The 26,503-nt window shown below is 53.5% G+C and overlaps 1 protein-coding gene across 4 annotated transcripts; it reads left to right on the top strand.

Annotated features, from left to right (window-relative positions):
• Positions 1 to 4,373: 4,373 nt before the first annotated feature.
• Positions 4,374 to 21,552, top strand: ACY1 (aminoacylase 1). Of its 4 annotated transcripts, none has more exons than XM_090022282.1 (15): positions 4,374 to 4,895; positions 5,944 to 6,100; positions 12,533 to 12,597; positions 14,514 to 14,618; positions 15,430 to 15,524; positions 16,174 to 16,250; positions 16,668 to 16,757; positions 16,973 to 17,029; positions 17,162 to 17,235; positions 17,756 to 17,805; positions 18,349 to 18,493; positions 18,777 to 18,845; positions 19,051 to 19,130; positions 19,299 to 19,359; positions 20,121 to 21,552. In XM_090022282.1, exons 1-15 carry the CDS (start codon positions 4,887 to 4,889, stop codon positions 20,283 to 20,285), a joined length of 1,299 nt encoding a protein of 432 aa, XP_089878408.1. In that variant the 5' UTR covers positions 4,374 to 4,886; the 3' UTR covers positions 20,286 to 21,552. The 4 variants fall into 4 exon arrangements, with proteins under 4 accessions (XP_089878408.1, XP_089878411.1, XP_089878409.1 ...); XM_090022285.1 differs by lacking the exon at positions 4,374 to 4,895 and adding an exon at positions 4,913 to 5,290; XM_090022283.1 differs by lacking the exon at positions 4,374 to 4,895 and adding an exon at positions 5,298 to 5,798.
• Positions 21,553 to 26,503: the final 4,951 nt, after the last annotated feature.

Genomic DNA, 26,503 nt, shown 5'->3' with positions numbered 1-26,503 from the left:
GCAGATCCAGCTGTTTTCCCCTTACCATTTACTGTAAGGATTGTGGGGGAGGGAAGAGGAGCTGAGCATATTTGCAGGCAGACTTGTGCCATGCTTTTACTCCATCTGCTACCCTGAACTGATTCTGAACTTGCTGCAACCTCAGTAAAGTGGTGGTGTTAAACATCTGTCCTAAGCAGAGGACAAAACCATGTGCCCGGAGGCTCTCAGGAAAGGGCCAAAGGATAAGGGGGTGATGTGATCTCAGCCCTTTCTGGCACCTTTACTGATGATCTCCCACCTCCCCAGGGCCTGTCCCTGTGATGAAGTGCCCAGTGCTAATGATGAGCTGGCTAACATATATTATCTAGACCTGAATTTATTCCCAGCTCTAAGTCTCCTGCACTACACCAGCCCTGCCTAGAAACCAGGGTCAGATCTTGCAGAAAAAGCTACCACGTGAGAAAAGCAAAGGAATCCTCTATTCCCAGGACTTTGAAAGGGAGCACTCTCTAAATGCTATATGCTTGGGGCTCAAATCCAGGAGCACTGGGCAGGCTGGAGCAGTGTACAAGGTGAAGCAGGCCTTGCCATGCCTTGAAACATGCTGAAAAGAAGGATCTGATGTTGTTCAATCCATTCAGCCGCAAGAGGGGGGAGCCCAGAGCCCAGCACTGCAGCAACCCCCCAAGAGAAGTTTCCCACCCTGCCTTGTGCTTCCACTATTCCATGTTAATCTACAGCAGTGGCGCAATACCTCACCAGGATTTGTTACCTCCTTGAAGATGCAGACAAGAGCCCTATGCTTCTGTTGTTCTCTTCCTTCAACCCAGCTCCCTCCCCTGAAGGCCCATGAGCAAAGCCTAAAGGCAAACGTTCTCCCCGCTGGTGTATTCCCCACCGTCAGGTCTCAGCAGTGCTCACATGCAGGCCCAGGGAATCGATCGGCTTACCCCCAACACAAAGCCTGCTCTGCGCACCAGCCTAATCCCTCACCCTTCCATGTGAGACAGCTTGCTCCGGCCTCCCAGCAGGCCCTCTCATTGCCCTGAAATACTGTCTGTAGCTGGTTCCTATATGGAAGAGATTGTACAAATGCACAACAGAGCGCAAACCCCAGCGAGCAGAGCCATGGCAACCAAAGTGACCAGGTGAATGTTAAGCAGAGCGTTGTTGTCTGCTTCAAAATCCAGAGCAGGACTGAGTGCAGGGAAAGGGGTTTCCTTGAGGATGTCCAAAGGACCTTTTCATGGAAAAGCAGAGAAAACCCTGCCTCTGGCAGGGAGAAGAGCAAGTTGCAGTGTGTGCAGGAGCGCTCAGAGAACGAAAGGCCAAAGAGCCCTTGGGATGAGATGGGGCAGGACACCCCTCGCCCCCTAACTATAGCTACCTCCACCCATATGTGGGACTCAGGCTTTCCTTGCCACCCTGGCAGTAGTGGAACAGCTTGTCTAGCCAGGAGAGGGCAACTGAACAGTCAGGAGTGAGGAAGGGTTGTGCTGTGGGGTAATCAACAGTCCCTACATCAAAAAGGGTATAGGGTCAGAGTGGCCTCAGGGATCTGTCCTTAAGTGGGCCTTCCCCTGCTGTTACTTTATACTTATCCCAGCCTTGCTGTGGGGGGAGGTAGGGCTGGAGCAGCAGTGGGAGTCAGGGTGTAGAGGCTTTGGCAGAGCCTGGAGGCCTGGCTGGGAGGGGAGGGGGCTGCAGGGCAGTGGTACAGCTGTGGAGGAGGACTAAGAGCAGGAGTGACTGCACTTGGAGGGGAATTGGCACAGCTGAGGGACCCCTGGCCTAGAATAGCAGGTGGGGGTAGGGAAGAGGGGGAGGTAAGAGCTCCCTCCTGTCTCCTCACCCCTCCCTCTTTTTAGCAGGGGAAGAGGATGAATTCCTCGTGGCCCCTTTGCCCCTACACTTCCTATGTCACCATAGGGAGCTGCCAGACTGGCTCCACCACTTTCTCTGCCTTGAGGAGTTTGTCTGGCCTGAGGAAATAAATCAGGTTCCAGCCACATCCAGTCCCTTGGACAGAGGAGCCTGAGCTGGGTCTTCCCAGCTACACTGACCACCACTCAGCCCAGAGGCCTCCTGAGAGCCCCCTTCTTTGTTTTCAGGTCTGTTCCATGGCAGTGCCAGGTGTGGAGGAGCAAAGAGCTGAGCTGCTTGCAGTTTGTCTGGGGAGCCCACAGGTCAGAGGCAAGTGAAAGATTGTTCTGCAGCAAGGGACGCTGCACACAAACCACGCACTGTTTTCATCCCAGCTTCCCAGCCAGGGGAATAGACGCTTCCCAGCCACACACTGGGAGGGGAAAGTTTTGCTCAAGGGCTGCTTTCCAGATTTGCACACCACCCCCAAGTCTAGTGGAGGCCCAGGTGAGTTGGGAGCGCTCGGCACCTTTGGAAGCCAGCCACAGAAGGGGAGGTGTTTCAAACCCCAGATTAGATGGCATGTAGGCTGTCAAAGGGGACTGGGGTCTGAATCCACCTCAGCTTTTCTGAGCTTCTCCCTAGGAATCAGGAATTCAAAACATTTGCAAGCTCATCAAAACATGAAGGCAGCGGAATTACTCCAGATTTACACTGGCTTAAAGTGGAGCAGAACCTATTCCCCTGGGTAAGATCAAGAAGCCGGTTTACTGGACTTCTAGATACCACAGGGGCCTGGCTTTGCTTTCCTAATCTCCCATAAACAGCACTCCCCTGAATCCAAAGCTGAAAGGCATGTTTCCAGGCCATATTTAACAACTAACACACAATTTCCATTTAGCTAAATTAGGGGCCCCATACTAGGAATCAGGTTGTGACTTGTGGCTGCTTAGAGTCCAATAGCAAATCTATCACTCCTGCCCACAGCATCCTGACTGTAGCTGGTTAAAGACTAGAGGCCAGGATGCCTTGCTGGGGCAGTCCAGAGCAGAGAACCAGCTGAGTTTTGTAAAGGACACCCCCCCCCCCCCGGTGCCTCCTAATCTGCTATTTTGCCAGCAGCACGCAACCCCAGCCATGCTGACTTGTGTTGTCTTTGGAGCCTGCAATGCATTCCAGGTTACACACTGGGTGTAAAGGAGCAGCCAAGGGTGAGCTCCTCCCCAGCTTGGTGGAAAGGCTGCCAAGTATTGGCAGTCAGGTGGGATCCTTGTGTTTTATTACACCTTCCTGTGGCCCAGCTGGGATCCTCACATGCGCAGCTTTGCTTTGGGTATGGCTGCATCCTCTAGCAGGGCTAAGGCAGCTGGCATTAGGGAAAGGTTACAATAGCAGAGCCTGGAGAGTACGTGCAGTAAAGAGCAGAAAACAGTACTAGTATCAGCTTCTCTCAACTCCTGCCCCAAGCAGAACCTGCCTCAGTACCAACCAAACCCACAACTTTCACCCCACCAGCCATGCTCCAGTGCCAGCATCCCCAGGCACAGCCCTCTCCCTGCCAATGCTAGCTCCCCAGCTTCAAAATTCACAGATCAGCCCCAAAACGAGATCAGCTCAGCCCTCAGAAGGCTTTAAAAGATATTAATTCATGTTGGCTGTTGTATAGTGGTGTTCTGGTTCCTGACTCTTTGGGGTTCCTTTAGGGCCATGTTTGCAGGTGTTTCTCTGTGGCCTTCAGAGCTATGGACTTTTGTTAATGATGAGGTTCTTACCCAATCCTGACTCCAGGAGCTGGGGCTTGGTAGTAAAATCAGGAAAGCTGACAACACTGTTCCCACCTCCCCCAGCACCAGGGCACAACTGCCAAGTTCTGTAAAGCTCCACAACCTGAGTTCAGCTTGTGTTGCCCATAAATTGATAAGTGTGGTTATATGCAAATGAGCTCACTGGAAAAATCTGCATAAGGTGCCATATAATACCACACAACTTGGCAGGGATGCTCTTTGGCTCTATCTATAGTGTGAAAACATCAGCTATGGATTCCCCCTACTCTCTCCTCAATTGAAGATGAAAACAGATGGCTGCTGGGATAGATAGAGCTAAGCTTCTACCCCTCATTCCTGTGAGTACAGACCTACCACGGGTCCCACGTTGGCAGCCACAGCTCAGTGGCAGGGTGGACTGCAGCACAGGCTCTGGGCCATGTAGGCCAGAGAAAGGGCTCTTTTAACTCTGCCGCCCTGTTACTTCCCATCTTTTCTGCTGCTCAGAGTTTACATGAAGGGGAGGTGAGTAAAACCTGTAAGAAACGGATGAGTGAGTTTTGAAATCTCACCAAATCAAGCCTCAGAATATTCCTTCAACCAAGGCATGTACAATAAATAAAGGCTGCAGCTGCTGCTTATGAGGAGGATTGTTGCTGCCTCAAATGTGAAGTTTCCCTGCAAGAAACTATGCCCCAAATCTCCAAGTAGGAATAATGGATACACTTTATGCACAGAAATTGTTACAATCCAGTGTTTGTAGGGTCAGCAACCTACCTGCATTTACAAAGCATATAAAGTATTTTGAAAGAGACTCATTAATTGAAATGCATTTGGATCTCCTTAATCAAAATTTGACATTGGTGTGAATGAAGTAATCACCTCGTGCAGTGACACTGCACATCTGGTGACATTTGCTGTTTTACCACAAGTCCTGGCACCTGGAAATCCGTGAATCCTTGGAAGTCTCTGCTTCTTGTCAACAAGGAGGAGGTTTCCAAGAGCTCCTGGAAGACTCAGACTGGAACATAAGTACTAATAATCATTTAAAAAGCCCGAGTATGTTTCTATTTAAAGCTCATGGGTGTTGACCTCTCATTGCTCCAGGGCCTGGCACAGGCAGCGTTTGCGCGGGCCCGGCTCGCGCCCAGCCGCAGCCGGGGAGCGGGGCGATGCGAAAGCGAAAGGGCGCGGAGTCAGGCCTTCCGGGGCGCGGAGGGAAAACCAAACCTGCTTCCCTGAGGAGAGACAACAGCGCTTTCAAGCCTCGCCGCGGCGATGCACGAGGTCTGGCCGGGCCCGCTTGCCAACGGCGGCGCAGGCAGAAAACCTGGCAGGGGCCGGGTGGCTGGCACCACGCGGGTAGCGAGCTGCGCTGCCCCTGCGGGCGGTTCCTGCTGCTACACGCCCAGCAGACTCCGGACAAGCGGGTTTCTTGCCTTGTCTCTGCGAATCTCCAGCAAACAGCGCTGCGGGGCGGGGCTGATCCTCGCCGCAGGGAAGCGCTCAGTTTTGCAGCTGCTCGTGCATCTGCGCGGCGGGCGGGCCCCGGGGCGGGGCGATGCCGCGGGCTGCGGCCCCCGCGCCCCGCCCCGCCCCGCCCCGCCCCAGCGGGCTTGGCCGGCGGCGGCGGCAGCAGCAGCAGCAGCGGCGGCGCTGCGCGCAGAGCGGGGCGGAGGGAGGTAGGCGGCGGCGGCGGCCTGCCTGCCTGCCCGCCTGCCCACCCGCCCCTGCCGGCCCAGCCGCGGGTCGGCCGCGCTAGTGCGGGAGGACAAAGGCTCTTGCCCCGGGAGAGGCTTGCAGAAGCCGGCGGGGGGGGGGAACAAGCCTGGGGGCCTGAATGAGCAGCTTTGTGTCCAGCTGGTCCGGCCCCAGTAGCCGCTGGCCTCCGGTGCTGGCTTCCAGCCTCATGCTGCTGCTCCCCGCCCAAGTCGTAGCTTGTAGCGCCACCGCCCTCCCCGGGCTTCACCAGAGAGCAGCTCCCTCCTGTAACTCCTGTGAGCCCCGCTGCCCCGTGGGGGGAAAGACCCTGACTGAGGACTTCACCTGTTGGGTGGCCCCTCGTCCTCGTGCAACAAGGGCAGGGTGATGGTTCAGGCTTGAGCAGCTGCGGCAGGGTGTCTTTCCTGGAGGGACCTGTAATGGTTTCAGGAACCGTTAGAGCACCAGCCGAGCCACTGAGCAATGCAGGTCTGAACTCAGCCCTGCTGTTGAAGCTGCTGCGGGTACTCCAGGCACAAGCATGGGCCCACACATCTGGAGAAACAGTCTCTTCATGGCATCGGAGTGGTGATTTTGTTTCTTTCTTCTACACACCCCATTTCTCTTCTACCAGATTTCCAGCCTCCTGCAAATAGACAACATGCTGCCCAGGAAGGACCTCGGGAAGATCGGGGAGCCAGTCGGGAGCCAAGATCCTGTGGAGGATCCTTCAGTCACGCTCTTCCGGGAGTACCTGAGAATCAAGACTGTCCAGCCTGAGCCCAACTATGGTAAGGAGACCATTTACTCTGTAGTCACCAGAGCAGCCTGAAGTTGCAATGCCATGTGCTCGATCAACATCATTGCTGAGGTTTGAGATGGGTTATACTGCCAGGGTCAAGGGCATAGGCACTGACTTGTCCCCACCCCATGGCAAAAATATATAAGGTGATGGAGAGTTGAAAAGTTTGATGCATTTTAACTGACTGCCCTCTGCCCAAGGGGGGCTAGGACCCTCAGGCTCCCATGTACTTGGCACCTGTGGTCAAGGGCATTTGCTAGGGATCAGCTAGTGGTAACCACTGATCACATTCTTGAATCAAAGGTAAAATTGAAAGGAGCTCCACTGAGCTCTTACTACTGAATGAGTTGGTTTCCCCATGTTGTTGCCTTCAGAAGATTGTAGTGATTCTTATAAGCATGCCCCCCCTGCAGCTACACTGGCTTTTAAGTGGAAGTAGCTCAGTGCATCTGAATCCAAAGAAGTCCACACCACCCAGATTGCCCTCGTCATTGGCTCTGTTTTGCCCCTTTACTGGCCAGTGCAACAGATTGGCTAAACATGGAATGGGACATGGAAGATGTTGCCCTCCTACCTCAGTGAAGGCTGAAGCTTCATCTTCATACATTGTTCTCTCCTAAATTGGTCAGGGATGTTTCTGAACCCTGCAAACGCATCAGACTCTTAGTGTTGGAGGAATCCCTCTGAAGTCAGCTGGTGATCATGCGAGCCAGCTGAGAGGTTCTTCTGGCCTCCCAGCTCACATGGGGATTTAGAAAGAGAACACCCCAGATCATAGGCAAGGCATGGGGGGAGGGGGGGGCATGTGTCCCCCCCCCCCCCCCCCCCCCCCCCCCCGAGATTGGTTATGACCAGCTTCTGCAGGCAGCTGTTGTTCACACCTGTCCCCTTCTCCCCTCCCACCCCCCCCCCACCGCCCACATGGCCAGTGGCATCTGCTGGTGGTCCCCACTTGCTCCCCTAACCCACTGCCAACATTGCCACTGCCAGCTGTGGGCAAGAGTCTGATGCATTTGCAGGGTTCAGAAACATTCAGAAACATCCCTGACCAATTTAGGAGAGAACAATGTATGAAGATGAAGCTTCAGCCTTCACTGAGGTAGGAGGGCAACATCTTCCATGTCCCATTCCATGTTTAGCCAATCTGTTGCACTGGCCAGTAAAGGGGCAAAACAGAGCCAATGACGAGGGCAATCTGGGTGGTGTGGACTTCTTTGGATTCAGCTGCACTGAGTTACTTCCACTTAAAAGCCAGTGTAGGGGGGGCATGCTTATGAGAATCACTACAATCTTCTGAAGGCAACATGAGCAAATGGGGTGTAAAACACTACCGGAACCCTCCATTCACTTGCACTGCATCCACTCCACTCAAGTGTGAGGCACAGGAAAATCAGACCTTGGGACTCCTGTTATCTATGATACACAGGCCTGCTCTTTGGACCCAAATGCTAAGCAAAGTTAACATTCCACAGCTCTGTTTCTCCAGGTGTTAATTAGTCACAGGTGCATGGGTTTGAACCTTGTTTCACGATGATCTCTTTGGCCCTGTTTAAGCTGGCAATCTCAATTAAACAGAAAATCGTCTTCTGACTTACAATGTAGTTTTCATCTCTGCTGGCCAGCAAACCCCTCTTTAAACTATTTGAGCTAGATCCATATTAATCGCCTAGACTGGGAGCTGTGATAAAACTGAGTTTTAACTTGGCTGAAATACAGTTAGGAACATGCAACTGGGAGGAATGTCTGGTGTCCTTGCTGCCAAATAGGATTAAGACATAGTTGCCATCTTGCTACAGCTTCAGAGAGGTAATATCTCAAGCCCTGCTCTGGACTTGTGCTAGTGGCCACCCCCTACTGATTTTGCTATAAATGGGGACTTGGTCATTTGGACTTGATCAAAAGTGGCTGCGTGTAATGCTGGCCACATCACTCTGTTGTGTGCCTTTAGCTGTAGAAATTAACCACACTGTCCCAATGGGCTGTCAGTCTTGGGCAGGTCTTCCACTATTTTGATAAATTTATCTAATGCTATCTTAAAACCCATGGATGGTTTTGCCCTTTCTACATCTGTTGGAAGGCTGTCCAAGAAACACATGACTTGGAGATTTAAAAATCTTCTTGTTTCCAGCCTGAACTTCTTTGTAACCAGGCTCTGTCCATTTGTTCTTGCATCAATATTGTTCTTTGGCGTAAATAGCTCTTCTCCTTCCCTGTTGCCTACCCCCTGCTGTATTCATGGATAGTGATCGCATCCTTTCTCAGCCTGTGTGGTGTGTTTTTTTTTTTTTTTTTTTTTTTTTTTCCATCAGTTGGGTTCTCCATTCTCCTGGTCAGTCTCACAACCCTTCTTTGGATCTCACTCAATTTGAACCCATGCATAGGGTACAAGGAGCCTAGGAAAAAGACTCTGTCTTCCTGTGCAGAGTTGGGGATGGAAGCCTGTGTTTACTTTAATCCCAGATATTGATGCTGATAAGACAAATACATAGGGCTTGTGAAGACTGGCTCCAGAGCTCAGTGTACAGTCACAGATCATTGAGCACTCAAGGTGTGAGACAGATAAACCTCACCAGTCACATCAAATTGTTTCCTAGTGTCCAAGGAGGTGGCATTGATTTCTTAATTGGGAAGAGCTTAACTGAGAACTGAGGCCCCATGTGTGCTCTCCTGGCACAGGGTACCTACCATGTGGTTGCGGCATGTGAGATGATGGGCATGGCCACCATTAACCAGTCTAGGTGACACACATCGGGAAGTCTTTAGCAACAGTGACTTTGTGTTTGCTCACCGGAAGGTGGTTGTAAAAGCCCCTCTGGGTTTTCTTCCCTGCTCCCATATCAACTAACCACTGGAGATTTTTTTTTCCGAAATAGCCAGGACCCAACAAAAACTAAGTAGAATAAAAACACCTCTGTGCAAACTTTGACTTTCCTACTAAATTTGCACAGTACGAAGGACTTGGGCACTGCTGGTGTTCCACCTTGCAGCCACAGGCAGTAAGAAGGACCAGAGTAACTGAGGCCTCTCTGCCTTTTATAGCTCTAGTTACAGGGTGTCCAGGTACTGTGGTGTCTACAACTCAAAAAGCATCTGACCTCATGAGCACAGCATAGAAGGTTTGCCAAGAGCGATGTTACTGCCCACAGTTGCCCAAAGAAGAGAAGCTACTGAAATCTGTTTGGGCTGTCAGTTTTTTTCCCAGAAGGAACCAGAGGACAGGTGCCTAGTGCCATCTGAAAAACCAAGCTTCTCCAAAAGGTCTGTTGATTGATCAAGGTACCCAAATCACCAAGCTGTTTCAGATCTTTGTCTGGAGGATAAATAGCACCATGAACAAGAAGTGGCAGGATTTCATTAAGAATAGATTTGCCAAAGGATTGGATCTCATTTGCTTTTAGCACATTAGCAGATGGGGGGGGGAAAGAATCATGATAGTTAAGAGGTGGTCTTTCCGATAACACTTTGAGAGCCAGCATTTTTAAAACTGATTTGTATTGACTTGAATGGAACAGTGTCAGTTAATGGTGGTTGGAGAGCCAACAAGAGCAATGGTGAAAGGAAAGCAATTCGAAATCCTAGATTATTTTCTGTGATAATCTGGAAGAGAAGGGACAGCATGTTAATGATGGTCACAGCTGTGGTTGAGTTGAGGAAATATGCAAACACTGATAAAGATAGATAGATCTTGCAAAAGGACATGGCCAGCAAGCATAATATTAAATTTTGGCAAAAGGCCATTACCTACATTTTTTCCTAGATGGATCCAAAATGCACTCTACTTGGCTGGGGATAAAGCTGGGAAGTAGTTAATTTGGAGAGACCTGGGGCTGTTGCAAACAAAGGTTTACTGTTTTTCTCAGTAACAGCACATGGCATCTGAAAAAGCCGTACGACATGGGGCTGTGTACACGAACACAGCACAGGACAAGGATGTAATAGTTTGTCAACAGCAGGGGTGTCAAACGTATGGCCTGCAGGCTAGATCTGGCCTATGGCTCAGTCTGACCTTGCAGGCTACCTGTGGGCCACCAGAAGTTGCAGGGGGTGGGGAAGTATGGCCTGCCACAGAATCTGGGGCCCTTGTGCCCTGGTGGACATTGTTATTGGTAGCAGGAGGGCAAGTGTGGGCTGACACAGATCTGGTTGCCCTCCAGTCACTTCATCCATTGCTACTGCGGTGGCCTCAGCTCCTCAGCTGCTGGTCCTGTCACCATCCTGTGCTGGAGCCACTGCCAGTGCCTGCCCTGTGCCCCATGCTGGAGCTAGGGCTGCTGCCACAGCACAAGGCATGTGAAGGCAGTGGCAGCTCCGGCTCCAGCTCCAGCACGGGAAACATAGCAGGACCTGGAGCTGTGCCATGTGCCCCATGCTGGAGCCACTATGTCCTGCTGATCAGAACCAGAGGTGATACCGCCACCTGCCCTGGGATGGATCTGGCCCGAAAGGAGCCCCACAGTCTAGATCCAGCCTGGGGTACAAGGTGAGTTTGATGCCCTTGCTTTCCAGATATGCCATGACTGTCTCTCAAATATTGTATCCAGACTGGTGCATTTCTTTCCCAGAAATATGTTTTTTTGGATATTTTCATTAATGACTTGGAAGATGGACTAGAGAGTACACCTATTACATTTGCATATAATAGTCCACTCAGAGGGATGGTAAGGGCTTTGGAGGATGAGGTTGGGATTTAAAACAATGTTGATGAACTGAAGAAATGATCTGAAATAAATAGGATGTGGTTTGGTAAGGATGAGGGCAAAGCACTAGATACAAGTAGGAACAGTCAGCCACACAGATACAGAATAAGGACTGCCTGGGGGGATGGAGTTCTGTAGAAATGGATCTGGCAGATCTAACAGATCATCATCTGCACATGAGGCAGCATTTCAGACTTTTGGAAAAGAAAACCCTTCATCACAACTGGGATGGGTAAGAAGGACTGTTATCTGTGAAACAGGCAGAGTATTCCCTCTGGTCTTGTCAGCACTGGGGGCATCTCAATTGGAGTATTGTGCCCAGTTTTGGGCACCTTGCTCAAGAAGTATGTGGACCAGCTGGCAAGAGTCCAGAGGAGAGCAACAAAAATGATTAGAGGTTTAGAAAAAATGGTGCATGAGGAAAGCTTAGAAGCATTGGCTTTAGCTAGTCTACAGAAAAGAAGACTGATGCACTAGGTACAATAACAACCTTTAGATACAGTCTAAAAAGTTTATGGGCTATTTTCCAAGCCCAATGGGGATAAGACAAGAAATAATGGGCTTAAATTGCAACCAGGAAGATTTAGATTAGGCATTAAGAGAAACAGTTTAGCTGAGACTAGGTACTGGAATGAATTACCTAGAGTGGCTGTGGGATTTTTGTCATTGGAAGTGTTTAGAAGCAGGTTAGACAAAAACATCTTCCTCCCCTCTCAGGGCAGGGGGTTGGACTAACTGATCTCTTCAAGGTCTGTTCCAGCCTTATTATGTGTGATTAGTGGCCTGGCAACACCAGAGAAGCTGCATGTACATGTGTGTGGTTTAATAAATAGATTCAGTGGGTCTTTAACACCTTTGCAGCATTTTCTTAACTCCTGCAACCAACAGTTTTCCTAGTGAGTGGCAGATTATTATTGGTGTTGTATAGTATATACAATCTCAGTTTTATAATATATACAGCCTCAGTCAGGAATTGGAGCCATGTGCATGTGTGTGTACGCAAACCTGTGGCATTGAGACTATTTGGAGATTTGGAGACCAAGTCTCCAAGCCAGAGGAGGAGGAGACTTGAAGACTTGGTGTTTCTCCACCTTTTCACTAATGTACAGTATAACAGCAGCTTCACTTCCTGGAAGTCCATCAAGTCTGCTGAAAACCTCCAGGGGACCCCAGATCCTGGGAGCTGAGATGTTTTCTGCATTTTGGGGCTGCAGATAGGTCAGGATATGACTGTCTCGGCAGATAAGGAAGCTGTGAATCTGAAGAAAATCTGTGACTCTTGATGCACTCTGCCACTCCAAGGAGAGAGGGCCCAGGGTGCTGGGGATGTTGGTCTGTGGGGGCAAATGGGCACAATAGTCTTATGTAGAAGTCCCACAAGGCAGCATTACATAGTAAGGAAATGTGCTTGGGAAGGTGGATGCTGAGCTGTCATAAGCAGGCAGCCAGTGTGCTGGGTCACCTTTCTGTGCATGTCCGGCAGCACAGTCAGGAATGTTCTGAAAATGGCCCTGCCAGTATGGTGGCGTCAGTGTGGTCTCAGTGCACTGGAGCTCTGGAGAGTTCCTCCCTATGACATGAGGGCTGGTGACAAAACAGGAGGGCTGGGAAGTGTGTAGACAGCCTCTTTGTAGCATAGAATGAGGAATCCCCGAGGGAAGTATTTGAACAGCACAAAGGAGTGCGACTGAATGTGTGTAACCCTTACACTCTTCCCCTCTCAGGTGCAGCCATACAGTTCTTGGAGCGGGTTGGAGCTGAGCTTGGCCTGGCATGTCAGAAAGCAGAGGTAAGAGAGGTGAAATTGGCCCTCTCAGCAAAGTTCATTTTTGGTCCGTCTTAGCCTGGACCCAGCACACAGAGTTTGTGCTGGCCCAGGCTGCATCCTGTGTGGGGGATGACTGGATAAATTTCAATCCAGCTCCAGTAACAATGCTCTCAGTTGCTCTGAGGGGTCCAAGCATGGCAGAAACACGTCCTTGCTGAGATGTTCCCTTTCACCTTGTATTTGCAGTGATGAGCCAATCTGCTGTATACACTTGGGCTTCTGTTACTGATAACCTGGAAGTCTTAGGTTTCCCCTTCACATGAGGAGAACCTGGCCTTTGACTCCCTTGTGCATGTATTTGTGTTCAGATCCCTCCTTCCCCATAGGGTGGGGGGCTAAGGCAGCTCTAGCTGAGCAGTGTCCTGGTATCTCTGGGGGACAAAGTGTTAGTAAACCAGGATTTGCTTGGTGGATGCCTAAAAACCAAGCAGGTCTCAGCCTAGTTCTTCGTGAGTCAATATCAGAATCTCCACCACCCCAGGCAATGTGCACTGCGTGAGGCAGGTTGACCCAGAAGCCAAGGATTAGAGGACTATGGCTCCCTTGCATCCCAGGAGAGGTCTCATGGGACCTGTTGGGAGCAACGTGGGGTCAGCACACTGCTTGTGCTGCGCTCATTGTTTAGGTGACCAAAGGGCTCCAGCACTGCCAGTACAGCACCTTTCGGTAGTGGTAAATCCATATCAGTCATCTCATGCTGGACCTGCCTTCAAGGATGGGAGAGGCCATGTGGCTATTCTTGTCCTCTGGTGTGGAGCAAAGGCCCAGATCTCCACCATGAGCTAAATTGCAGCCTCATGAGTGGTACAGAGAAATCTCAGAAATTCTGGGGGAGATTCTGGCTTCAGTTACCCTGGGGCAAATCCAGGGAAGTGGTGTGGACAGACTCACCTGTCATAAATTTTCTTCAGATTCACAGCTTCCTTATCTGCCAAGACAGTCATGTCCTGACCCATCAAATCTAGGGAAGTGGAGTCGTTCCACACCACTGCCCCCTGTTCTTTCTCCTCTCTTCCCTCCCAGTACAATGAGGCATGTAAAGACCTAAATGCTCCGTCTCCTCCATGTGTCATTTATGCTCCTTCCCAACAGGCACTGGTTAGCTTGGCAATGGAACATATAATGAGACCCCCTGTGCCACCAATCCTCTTCCAAAGAATTACTGTGCTGCTCAGCCTCCACGTGGGCCTGGGACCTTTCCTGTGTGTAATCTTTGGCTGCAGGGGTTGGCTGACCAGCCCCTTGGTCAGTGAGTCTTGGCAATGTGGGGCAGCCTGGTGTTTGTGACCAGGTAACAACCTGCCCAGCTTCTCCTGGCTGAGATACTGGAAAATGTGGTGGTGCATATAGCTGACTGCCTTCAGTGGACAAATCCCTTGCAGTCTGTAATCCCTTGTGGCTGGAGCCAGCCCATTAATAAGCTATCACAGGTTTGCAGGCTATTTTGAGACCAATCCTTCCTGACCTTTATGGCTTTGCCCGCTGTAATTAGACCAGGAGTTAGTGAGGTCATGCTTCTCCAAAGGGACCTCTGGTAGTGTGACTTACCAGATGGGGCAAGAGGCAGGGGATGGCCATGGCACAGGGAGTTGGACCAGAGTCCAGGTCTCCAGAGTCTCAGGGCAAGGTCCTGTCCATTAGAATGTCCTTCCTCCCTGCTGGATAGGGAGAGGGGGGCTCTCTCCTCCTTCCAAGTCCTCGCCCTTCCCAGGTGAAGCAGTCTTGCCTGTGGCCTGTCCTGCTGCCTTGGATGTGTATGGTCTCTGTGCCTGGCCACTGACAAGGCTAGCTTGTTATGTGGCATTGCCCTTTAGCTGCCCTAACTCAGAAAAGCAGAGTGGTTTCCTCAGCTGTAATGCCTCACCCTTTCCTTGCAGGTGTGCCCAGGTCGGGTGATCACCATCTTGACCTGGCAGGGCACAAGCCCGCAGCTCTGCTCCATCCTGCTGAACTCCCATATTGATGTTGTACCTGTATTCGAGGTGAGGGGCTGTGACGGGGAGAAGACCTGGGCTTGCAGCTGGTGCTGGGCTGCTACCTGGTCCAGGAGGGCTGTCATTTGCACAGAGAGGAGGTGGGAGTGTCCTGGGCTGACAGGTGCCCCCTGGCAGGTTGAGGGTGCTAGAGGGCATCGCTGAATGGGAGAAAGCCCTGTGCTGTCTCTGCAGAGGTCCTGCACCTCCGTGCATGCGTGCCTTGCTCTGCTAATGCAAATGCACCACCACCTACAGGAGAATGCAGGGCGCTGCACATCTGTCCATGTTTCTGTTGCACCTGGCAGGGTCTGCCTGAGTAATGTTCAAGCTGAGACGATTAGCCCTTCTCTGCTGAGGTTGAGAAGAGGCCAGGCAGGGAGGCGTTACCTTTGGATGGAGTCTCCAAGGGACTGGACCGAAGTCCCCAGTCTGCCTGGGCAGCACAGGCCCCTCGTATCTGGAGGGAGGAATGTTGTCAGGAGGGCCAGTGGAGGCTGGCTCTTCAGCTGCCCAGACTGGGGCCGTCCTGCCCTTCAGTGTCCAAGGCTGGCATCTTCCACCAGCAAAGTTTCCCACCCAGGCCTGTGCCATCTACCTTCTTATAGTCAAGCCTCCCTGTAAACCCTGCCTGCTGCTGCACACATCCAACTGGGGCCTCTCTGCACACCCCTCCAACCAATTCCTGCCCCCCCCCCCCCATCCTGCCCCCTCTCTAGGACAAGCCAGGGAGCCAGCTGGCCTGAGCTAACTCCTGCTGTGTGGCTGGTCCTGCTGCAAAGCACTTCTGAGACACTTGGCCCTGGTTTCTGCCCTGTAGGAGCACTGGAGCCATGACCCCTTTGAAGCCTTCAAGGACTTGGAAGGCAACATCTATGCCCGCGGGTCCCAGGACATGAAGTGTGTCTCCATCCAGTGAGTGCTGCTGTAGTTTCTCCTGCCTGAACAAGTGGCTCTGCTGGGCCCCTGGTGTGTGTGGCCTTGGCTGTTCTGAATATTCCTCCCTGTGCTTTCCTCCCCACTCATCTCATGCTCGCAGTAAATTCTGAGCCAGCATTGAGCCTTGACTTTACGAGCTCAAGTGGATGGGGAGCTCCTGGGAGCACTAGGTTCCTTGCTTTTGGCTGCGCAGCACCAGGTGTTGGTCTCAGTGGGCTGGCCCAGTGCAGTGAACTGTGTGATGGCATAGACAGGGGAGAATCTGTCAGCAAAGGAGCTGCCTCCTAATGTTCCTGGGTGCCCAATCATATATGATCATCACCAGTTTGCCACTGCCCATCCCTTGCCAAGCCCAGGGGAGCTGCAGGGCACTGCTCCCTGTTCTGTTTAGCATCATGAGAGTTGCTGGGCACATCACCGACTGCACTAGGCACTTTGAATCTACAGGTGATTTTAGCATGTAGGAACATGAGGAGTGGATGATGTTGGCTGGGCCCAGGCAGGTACTGTGGGGGCTCTTCTCTATGCAGCTCTGAAGTACTGCCAGGCTACAGAACAAACTGCTCAAGTTTCTCATGGGAGCTTGTGTGAGCCGGGCACCCTGCTAGAGTCTTTCCCTGTCCAGGTACCTAGAAGCTATCCGGAGGCTGAAGGCTGAGGGGAAGCGCTTTCCCCGAACCATTCACTTGACATTTGTCCCAGGTAAATAATTGGACGCTTACTAGAGTCTGGGGTCTGAAGGGAGGGGCAGGTAGGACTAGAGCTGCCTCTCATCTGTGTGTGTCTGCATTTCTCATGTGTCCCTCACCATGGTGTCTGGGCACCCAGCACACATACTGTCACACTTTATTGATATTTAACTTGAGGAGCGTCCTTGCCAGCACAGTCCATGCAGAGAAAGCGAGGGCAAAGAACTGTGAGCATGTTTGTGGACATTAGTGAAGCACACTGAGCTCCCTGTTTGGAAAATGCTGGAGAAGCCCAGGCTGTGGGGGCCTGCCAGGTCCTTCTCACCCCCATTGTGATGAAGGCTGGCTCCTCAAGCACAGCAGTGTATGGAGGTGGGGCAAGGAGGGGCTGGGCAAGTCACTAACTCTGCTTCTTTGTCTCTGACCACAGATGAAGAGATCGGAGGCCACCAGGGCATGGAGCTGTTTGTGAAAAGCCCTGAATTCAAGGCTCTCAATGTTGGGTTTGCCCTTGATGAAGGTGAGACCCTGTGGATACCAATGCCAGAGCAAGCTGTGGGCAGTCCAGCCAGTGGTGGCCTTGGGGACTGTGGGATTTCATCACTGCTTCTCAACCTCAGCCAGAGGGTCCCCAGCCCCATTCCTGTGGAGGGAGCTGGCAGCAGCTGCCCTCATGAGGCTGTGCCCTGCTCTATGCTTCACCACAGCCACTTCTCTTCTGCTTTCCTCCTGCAGGCCTGGCCAGCCCCACAGACACCTACACTGTGTTCTATGGGGAGAGGAATCCCTGGTGTAAGTACAGCCCAACTTGTGCCCTCGAGCTGCATCCATGTTCCTGAGGCACCTTTCCAGGGGCCCTGGCATGCCAGGCTCACGTGCTCTTGCTCTGATAACCCATCTGTCCTCTGTTGTTGGCCCTCACAGGGATCCAGGTGAAGTGTGAGGGGAACCCAGGTCACGGCTCCCGGTTCATTGAGAACACGGCTGCTGAGAAGATGGTGAGAGGGGGCCTTGTGCCTGGGGCATGGAGAGGTCTGTGGGGCCTCCTGTGTTGGCTTCACCTGTTCTGCCCTCTGAATAGGAAAGGTAGGGGCAGGGGTCAGGGACCTGCTGAAGTAGAGGCGCAGTCCTCTCTCCTCACAGGAGCTACCATAGGTGCCTTATCTAGCCAGGCTGTACAGCAAGGGTTCTGGCTGAGGTGGATGCTTCTGGTTACTTCAGTCTCAGCTTCTCTCAGCAGGGGAGTGCAGTAGAGAGTGGGGCAGAACCACAGGCTGTAGGAAAAGCTACAGCCACTGCAGATCCAGCCCCACCTCGTAGGGACACAAGAGGAACAGGGGCAAGGAATTAGCTATAGGGAGCTAGCTCCAAGCTGGAAGGCTCTTGTTTGGGAGCTCTCATTGTTTTTAGGGGTTCCCAAGTGCAGTGGGGTGGTGGTGTCATCCTCAAGGTACAGGAGTCCAGGTGAGCATGACTGGCCCAGTGCTGACTGTTGACCTGCCTCCTTCCTGCCTGCAGCACAGGGTGATCACCTCCTTCCTGGAGTTCAGGAAGAGTGAGGAGCAGAGGTAAGAGGCAGCAGTACGTAGGTTGTGTTCAAATCCCATGGAGGAGCAGCCCCCCTTCCCTTTATTACTGCTCTGCTTTGTTCTTTCCTAGCTGTCACTTGCAGATCCAAAGGGTGGGCCTGGGGCTAGACTCCTGGGATTGGGACGCGGGACTCCTGGGTTCTATTTTTAGCAATTCCTGTGCCTCCCTTTTGTGCTGGGTTGAGTCATTTCCCCTCTCTGATATGGCAAGAGCCTGGGGACCTGCCTGAGGGGTTAATTTGTGGGGGCATGATACCACTTGTGGCATTCCAGAGGCCTGGCTCCACGCATCAGGGCATTGGGGTGTTATGGGGGTGGCATGTGCCTGGGGCTCTGTGTTGTGGCTGGGGATGGGAGTTTGCTTAGAGGGAATTAAAAGCCCCTCCATGAGCAAACCCCATAGCCAGCCCTTAGCTCCCTCAGTGTGGGAGCAGTGCCTGTTTCCAAGGGGGAACAGCTGGGGTGTAAGACCCCAACTTCCTGTCTCAAGGTCAGAGCTTGATTCTCCCCCTGTCTCCGCAGACTCAAGCGTGACAAGAGCCTCACACTGGGTGATGTCACCTCCGTCAACCTGACCATGCTGAATGGGGGCGTCTCCTTCAACGTGGTCCCCTCAGAAATGTCTGCTGCTTTTGACATCCGCATCGCGCCCACTGTCAACTTGGAGGTACAGCTCCCACTCAGTAGGGGAGGGCAGGGCAGGTCCCTCAGCAGTAAGTCCCAGTCTATGGGCCATCACCTACCAATACCCACTGAGGGTTGGGACGGGACAGGAGCCCCACGTGGGTGTTCTGCAGAGCCATGCATTGATTTCTGCAGCCCCTCTGGGGAAGGACAGAGGGAACCCTTGCAAACTAGGTTCTGGAGCATGGGGTGGCAGCCTGGACCCCTGTTGTAGAGAGTCTCCTGCTGTCTGCTTATGCCCTGTTGGCTTGTTCACTGTCCTGCAGGCATTTGAGCAGCAGATTGCAGCTTGGTGCCGGGCAGCTGGCGAGGGTGTCATCTACGAGTTTCACCAGGTAACTGGAGGCAAGGAGCAAGGATGCTCCCTGCAGCCTGGGGCCATCCCTTCAAGGCCACTTGGGTCTGGGCAGCTCCCTCCCTTCAGCCTTCCTGCTATGCAGTCCCTGCCAACAGGGCTTCTGCTCCATGTTGTGCTGTGAGCCTCAGGCACTCCTGTGCCCTGATGCTCCCTCACCCTTTTTTTCCCTCTCCTTGGTGTAGAAAAACATGGACCAGTGTGTGACCTCCACGGCGGAGTCGGACTCCTGGTGGAAGGCATTCAGTGGGGCCTGCAGGGACATGTGAGCATGACCCCTGCCCAGCTTGCACTTGCAGAAGTCCTCCCCAGCTCTACCACATAGGTCACTCTTTGGCCTTGAGCTGCATCCTGCCCCGACCCTGTCTGCTGTGTGGGGAGGGAATAGCTGCTCCAGGCATGAGAGCATGTCTCACAGTGCGTCTCTTGGCAGGAACATGACACTGAAGTGTGAGATCTTCCCAGCGGCCACAGACAGCCGCTACATCCGAGCAGTGAGTACAGGTTCCTGCCCCTCCCCTGTCCACCTATATCCTGATGATCCTGCCTGGGTGCTTCTTTCCCCACTTCCCTCCCCTTCTCCTCCTCCATCTCCCCATTCTCAATTCACTTCTTTCTCTCTCTGCCTTGATTTATCTTTGCATCTGCTTTGCAACCTTTGTGAGATTTTGGACAGGGAGTCAGGACTTCTGGGTTCTTTCCTGCCTCTCCCTGGGCAGGAATGGACAAGCTGGTGCCTCAGTTTCTCTGCCTGTAAAATGGAAACCAGTCCACCCTTGGAAGGCATGTTGGGAACCTTTGGTTAAAGGAGTTTTGACAGGAGTCCTTGAGCCTGGGACTAGGGCACTGGCCCAGCATTGCTCATTTTGCAGCATACAACTCTCATGGCTTTTGCTTAGGGGGTGCAGGGGCAGTGCAGGAAGGGGTCCTGGTCCTGCCTAGACCTGCCCATGTCAACACAGTACAATCCTGTGGCAAGTTGACCTGTTGCCTGGAGAGTCCAGGCAGGTACCAGGTCACCCCAGTGCATTCCTATGGTAGGGTGACCTGTTGTCTGGGGAGCTGTGGCCGGGCAGAATGTCAGCTCAATGCATTTTTCTGGCAGGTTGACCAGGCGAGCTGCAGGTCACTCCAAGGTACTCCAGTGGGGGCTTTTTCCCAGCTGGAAAAAACCTGCCCATGGCTTCTGCTGATGCAGTGTGATGCAGCTGTGGGTCTCTACAGCTGCCCATAACCTCCCCTTTCTGCCTTGCAGGTGGGGTGCCCAGCCATCGGCTTTTCCCCCATGAACCAGACCCCGGTGCTGCTGCATGACCACAACGAGTACCTGAATGAGCGGGTCTTCCTACGCGGCATTGAGATCTATGCCCACCTCCTCCCTGCCCTGGCCAATGTGCCCCCCCTCCCCACAGAGGGCTGAGGGGGCCTGGGGCAGAGGCTGTAGGTGAGGGTGGGGTGGGGGGAGGGGGGGAAAGTCAGCTGGATACCAAAGAGACACAAGGAAGAAACATTCATGATGTCCCCCTGTGGCAGCTCTGGGGATGCCCCTGTGCTTGAGGTGTCTGTCCAGTGAGGCCAGGACTCTAGGGTCCCAGTAGGCAACACCATGTGCAGGGCACTTCTTTGCCAGAATCCCAGCCATGCCATCCCAGAGAGGCAGGGACTTGGTGGGCAGTGTCCTGCATGGGCTCTGGGTTGCCAGAGGCCTCTAGGGTGCCTGGAGCCAGCAGTTCTGAAAGTCCTTTAGGTAAGCAGGGCGCAGTGCCCAGATCCTTTCTGTTGCGTGGGGTAGAGGGGAGGAGATCTCAAGTTCCCCAGGCCCCTGTGTGCTGTGACACAAAAGACCTTGGTCCTGCTCCCAGCTCTGACATGGCCTGGCCAGGTGCCCTTGCCAAGTCACTTAATCACTGTGTCCTCCCTCCTCCTCCTCCTGCCAAGGGGATTTCCCCAGCCAACACTTGCAGAGTTGCGTGCAGTCAAGGCCTCAGGCCCATCATGACTTTCATGCTCTGGGTCCAGCAGTAGGGTGTGCTGGGTGCAGGACTCTGCCTACAGGGATATTAACTGGTGCATTGATGAATCCTACAGGGGTGGCTGCCAGTCGCAGTGTGCTTCCATGTCCTGTTGCACTTTGTGCCCATCCCCAAAGGTGGAGGCAGCTTCTGCGCATTGGAAAGCCACTGCTGGGACTTGCCTTCTCTCTTCTTCAACTCCAGGCTCCTGACTGCAGCCTCCTCACCCATTGGCGCCCTGTGGCAGTCAGGAACTGGTGCTTACCAGCAGGGGCCACAACACTCAGGGACCATGTGCTTACACTTCCCCCAATCTTCCAGCTAGGTCCATTGCCAAACTCCCTGCCTCTGAGCCAGTCCAGGAGCAAGGGAAGCCCTGGCAGACACGTGCCTTGAAGGGGCTGGTTGCAGGGTGGGAGGGTTCCAGGGCCAGACCCCCTCCCTAAGCTCCCATGTCTGGGGTTGCACAGCACCCTTATTGTGCCCATGCAGAAGGCCTTGGCTCCTCCCATGTGGGCCTCTCCCAGCCTGGCCTTCCCACCCCAGTGGTAGCATCAAGGGCGTGGATAGGGGCCTCTGGTCCCAGCCCTTTCTGTACTTCTGCCAAAACAGCCAGCTATCAGCCCCCCTCCCCCCATGTCTGCAACGGTGCTCAATAAAATGGTTTAATCCAAATGGATGAGACAAGCATGGTACTTTCAGGCTGCCTTGGGGTTCCCTTCACTCCTGCCTCTGCCTGGGACAGTGGTGCTCAACCTATCTGGCCCTGCAGGCTGGATAAGTAGTATGAGACCTCACACTTGCCTGAACCTGGATGCCAGATCCAGCTGCAGTGCAACCCCAGGTCCCAGGATATGAGGCCATGTCATGTGGACCGCCACCTGCCCTCTAGCCAACTGTCTTAACTTGGAAGCCTCATGCACCCTGACACAGCTCTGGGGGCTGGGGCTGGCCTATGGTGGGCTGAAGGTTCAGCACCACTGGCTTAGTGTCATCAGCCTCTCGGCTGCTTGCCCCTGGATGGTCTTCATGCATGGCTGCAATTCGAGACTTGTTGTGGGCCATTGGGCTTCCCTGGACTAGTGCTTCATCTTCTGCAGTGCTAGAGTAGACCACACAGAGATGACCGTGGCAGGGCCTGGGGCAAATCAGCCTGTGTGGGACCCAGACAGGGCAGTGTGGGGTGGGGGGGATGGTGAGCGACTGGATGTGAAGCCAGCCTGGCTTTGTGGGGCCCCCAAAATTCAGGGACCAGGGCAGTGTCCCTCCCCCACTGGGACAGCACTGGCTCCAAAGCTGGTGGGCCCGTACCCCTGCATGTACTGGGGCATGAGATCCTGGCTCTTCTGATGCCCTGTGCTGGTGCTTTGGTGTGCAGTGCTGGACCTGAAACCGAGGCCTTTTCTCTGCCCTGGTCTTTGGGAGCAGTGTGTATGTTGGAGCATCAGCCCTCCTGGTGCACCAGCAAGCGAGGTTGCAGAAGCATCAGCTCTGTGGCTGACATGCAGGTGCTTCAAGGCAACACTTATATACAGAAGTAGAGGCACAAAGAGCTGCCTTTTAGGACCAGGGTTGGCAAAAACTCGGCCATGTGCACGCCATGTCATCAGCCAGGCTGCACACAGGTGCCATGGGGAAGAGCTTTGGCCTGGTAGCCCACAGCTTCCAGGGCACTGCTCCAGGAAGCTCTCTGCCCTGCTGCCTGCAGTAGAGGTTTTGCCAAGTGATGTGCTTGAGGGTAGCAGAGGGCAGCAATGGAGCCTGGCTGGGGGTGGCAGGGCAGCAGCACAGGGCATTAAGCCAGGCTGTGGAGTCCAGCTGAACGCGAATCCTGAAGGCTTTTTCACCAGCACACAGCAGCCTCTCCCTGTGCTCATCCTCCCCCGGGTACCTGGCAGAAGGGTGTACCGGCTTAAGCTGAATGACCTGTAAGGGCAGCTCTTGGTAGGACACTACTGGGGCTGCATTTTAGCCCAGGGGGCTAAATTAATTGCTTAATTGCTCCTGGAGCTCTGGCCTCCCCTGATCTATTACACAGCTCAGCCCTATGGGCCAGCTGTGCTTGCAGGATTGTCTCGCCAGATGGCGCTGAGAGCCCTGGGGCTGGTAGACCTGAGCCTCCAGCAAGTGGGATGGGCTGAAGGGAAGGAGACTGGCTGGGAGCCTGTGGTGTGGGGTTGTGGGGAGCCTGTCTTGGGATGTCTGAGCTCCGTGGTTCCTCTTGTGCCCAGCAGCTCTGCACAGGCAGTGGTGCTGGAGCAGTTGTGGGGTGTGGGCTTGTGCTGCAAAGCAAATATAGGACCTGCCTGGCCCCAGTTGCGAAGCTGCAGTCTTGGTAAGTGGACAGAGGGGCTGTTCTACCCACCACCCTTGGGACCTGCCTGGCTGGGCCCATAGGCAGTCTCCTATAACCCTCTCAGCCCCTCTGTAAAGGGCTGTAAGTAGAGCCTAAAAGGGGGGTTCTACATAGAGGTGAGAGAAATCTCCTCTTGCACTGCACAATGGCTCTGCTTCCCCTTCTCTTGGAGGGGGAAAGCCCCGGGGGTGAGATGAAAGGCAGGCAAGTATGGAGGAATCATCAGCCTTTGATGTGCAAACAAATGGAGGCCCAGGCTGACGTGGTCTGGGGGGTAGTGAGTGAGGGGAGAAGCACAGACCCAGATGAGCAGGGGCAGTTTGTTAGTGCTCCCCTGCCTTGCAGAAGGCTTGTGGAGGCTGTGAATTACTGCTGGAATGGGAAACGAGCCAGAGCAACCCCTGTGGCTACCAGATCAGCTAGGGAAGGTGAAGGAGGAGCAGAGCTCAGGAGTGTGGGGTAGGCCACCCAACAGGACAGTGGGCTGGACAGTAATGTAGCATGAGACCCAACCCCACTGAGCTATGTGTACCGGATATAATAGAGGTCCAGAGAAGTGACTTGCCTATGGTCATGCAGGAGGTCAGTGGCAGAGTCAGGAATGGATCCCAGCTCTCCTGGGTCGCAGCCCGGTGCTCTGCCCACTAGAACACAGCCTTCACAGTCAGCACCTTGCCCCTGGGGCCTACAGGCTCTGTTTGTCGCATGAGCTTGGCATGGTGAGGGGGGGTGGAAGGAAGCACATGTTAGGAGACAGATGTCATGCTGTTTGTCTGTACAAGCCAGGCAGGCCTATGTTCCAGCACACCTTGCAAATAGGTAAGGCCAGGGCACCTGGCTTGGGGCACCCATGTCCTCTGAGCACTTTGGAGTGGAGCTGAGTCCCCACAGCTCTAGGAAGGCTTTGAATACAGAGACTCCCCTGAGAGACCACGAGTGCCTCCTCCTACCCCATAGCACCACTGCTTCCAGGGGCCATCTGGACAGGTTGCGAGTCTGTGTTGTCTGCACCAGTGCCATGCTTGTGGGGCAGGAGCAGAATGTGGAAGGAGCTGCCTTGGCTTTGCTTTCCTCTCTCCTTCCCCTCCACTCTTAGGCATTGGCATTTAAAGGCAGTTTAAACCTGCATCCCAGCACAAGAGCTGAGACCCCAGCCCAGAGCCCTAGAGCTGCAGGGTATAGGACCAGGGGTGTGTCTGTGCTGCTTCCCAACTCACCCTCCCATGTGTGACATCCTGACTCCCTCAGACAGTGCCCAGGATCTTGGCCAAGTCTGTGGGTGCCTGTAGGTTACCTCAAGCTTAGTCTGCCAGAGCAAGTGTGGAGGGAGGGCAGGCAGCATGCTCTGCTGCCAGCTGCCTCTCGCTGGGCACCGTTGCGGATGGAAGCTGTCACTGCACTGGGAGGGAGGCACCTCTCAGCTGTCCAGCACTCGGACACTTTCAGGAAGACAGGTCAAACCGACACTGAGACTTCCATCAGCCACCGGGCAAGTATCTGTGTTTCTGGAGGATCCAGGCATGAATGTCCCCCAGAGCTACGTCTGTGTGGTACAAGGGAGAGGGTCTCCGAGGGTGGATGGTCACTGGAAGGACAGGGTCTTTTGACTTGGCACATAAATCTCCTGAACACCTTCGTGGGGGAGCAGGACAGCTGCAGGGACTATGGGGACTGCTTGCTCCAAGAGGAAAGGAGGGGAGTTGGGATAATTCTAAGTGATAGGCCCTTCCCTGTGTCCCAGCCCCTGTTCCATACCTCAGCTGCAGGACAGCCCTCACACTCCTACAGGTACTGTGTCCTGTGGTTGCCTCTGGCAGGGGCAGGGGTCAAGGGTGGGGCGATCAGTCAGGTGTGTGTAACAGGCAAGCCCTGGAGTTAGCCAGGGGGAGTTCAAGGTGGGGCAGGTTGTTGGAGGGTGTTGGAAAAAGGGTGTGGGGCAGGCAGGTGCCCAAGAACGGGTCCTGAGCTGTGCAGTGTGAGACCGAGCTTCAGTTAGCTCTTGCATTTGCAAGGGGCCCTGTACTGTCAGTGTGGATGTCCTGCTGGGCCCAGGGAAGGATGTGGTTGATGAAGCAGGCTGCTTTTGCATGGTTGCATCCCTTCCTTTAGGAAGGTGAAAGCCTAGTGCGAGTTTGGCTGTTGGGTTGACAGAGAAGAGGAGGTGGCCTGTCCCCAGCTTCAGGGAGGAGAGACTGAGGCACGGCTGCTAGAGAAGTAAGGCTCTCACCCTGGGGTGGGAGGATGGGGAGGGGGTGGAGCTGAGAAGGCAGCTTCCAAAACTGGCTTATGCTTCTTACCTGCTATCTGGGCACTGGGAAGCTTGAACTTTAGGCTCCTGAGAGCCCTTGACATTATTGAAAAAGGCAGAGGGGGCATTATGATGGGGGACGAAACAGCATGAGCTATTCATTGTTCTAACAGAGATGCAGCTAAGCTGCCTGGCCTGTGACTCAGGCTAAGAGCATGCTGTGTCTTCTGGCCTTGGTCTTGACAGTCCAACTGCTGCTATTGACTAATGACGCTTCTGTAATGTGGAACACAATGTTGTATCCTTGGGGATGCCTGCCTGCCTGCCTGTCTGGGCCGTGGGGGATGAGAGCAAGCTGGAATCCAGAGTTGAAACTGCCTTTTGCCCCTGTCTGGGGGGGGCACGTGCTGTGGGCATGTTGCCATCTCACAGGTGTAGTAAGAGGGCTGCTCTCGGGCTGCTCTCAGGCTGCTCTCTGGTTTTAGTAGAGACTTCCTGTCCCTTTGGGGAAAGAACCTGCAATAACCTCTGGTTTTGGTTGGGAGCTGGCATGAAACAAGCCTGACTCCTGTGTCTGTGGGTACCTTTAATGGGCTCTGGGTAAATCATCATAAAATCATAGATTCACAGAAGGCAGGTCGGAAGGGACCATGTAGATCTTCAAGTCCAACCCCCTGACTGGGCAGGAGAAAAAACTGGGCTCAAATGATCCCAGCTAGGTAGGCATCAAGCCTCCTCTTAAAGTCCCCCAGGGTAGGAGCCAGCACCACTTCCCTTGGAAGTTGGTTCCAGATCCTAGCCGCCCTGACTGTGAAGTAGTTCTTATGGATGTCTAATGTAAACCTACTCTCCAACAACTTGTGGCCGTTATTCCTTGTTATGGGAGGGGGCACTAGGGGAAACAAGGTCTCCCCAAACTCTTCTGGTCCCCGCTAGCGAGTTTATAGATGATCACCAGGTCCTCCCTCAGCCTTCTCTTGTGAAGGCTGAACAGATTCAGGTCCCGCAGTGTCTCATTGTAG

This window comes from Crocodylus siamensis, chromosome 11, assembly GCF_052110815.1.
Source record: "Crocodylus siamensis isolate JL-2025a chromosome 11, ASM5211081v1, whole genome shotgun sequence".
Lineage (NCBI taxonomy): Eukaryota > Metazoa > Chordata > Crocodylia > Crocodylidae > Crocodylus > Crocodylus siamensis.
The sequence above is the reverse complement of the archived record's forward strand: the minus strand, read 5'-3'. Positions and strand labels throughout refer to the sequence as shown.

What these genes read in the sequence shown, in the direction of transcription:
- ACY1 (XM_090022282.1), top strand. An exon ending in TCATCTACGAGTTTCACCAG is followed by an intron (nt 18,846 to 19,050) that starts GTAACTGGAGGC and finishes TCCTTGGTGTAG; the next exon opens with AAAAACATGGACCAGTGTGT. An exon ending in AGTGGGGCCTGCAGGGACAT is followed by an intron (nt 19,131 to 19,298) that starts GTGAGCATGACC and finishes GTCTCTTGGCAG; the next exon opens with GAACATGACACTGAAGTGTG.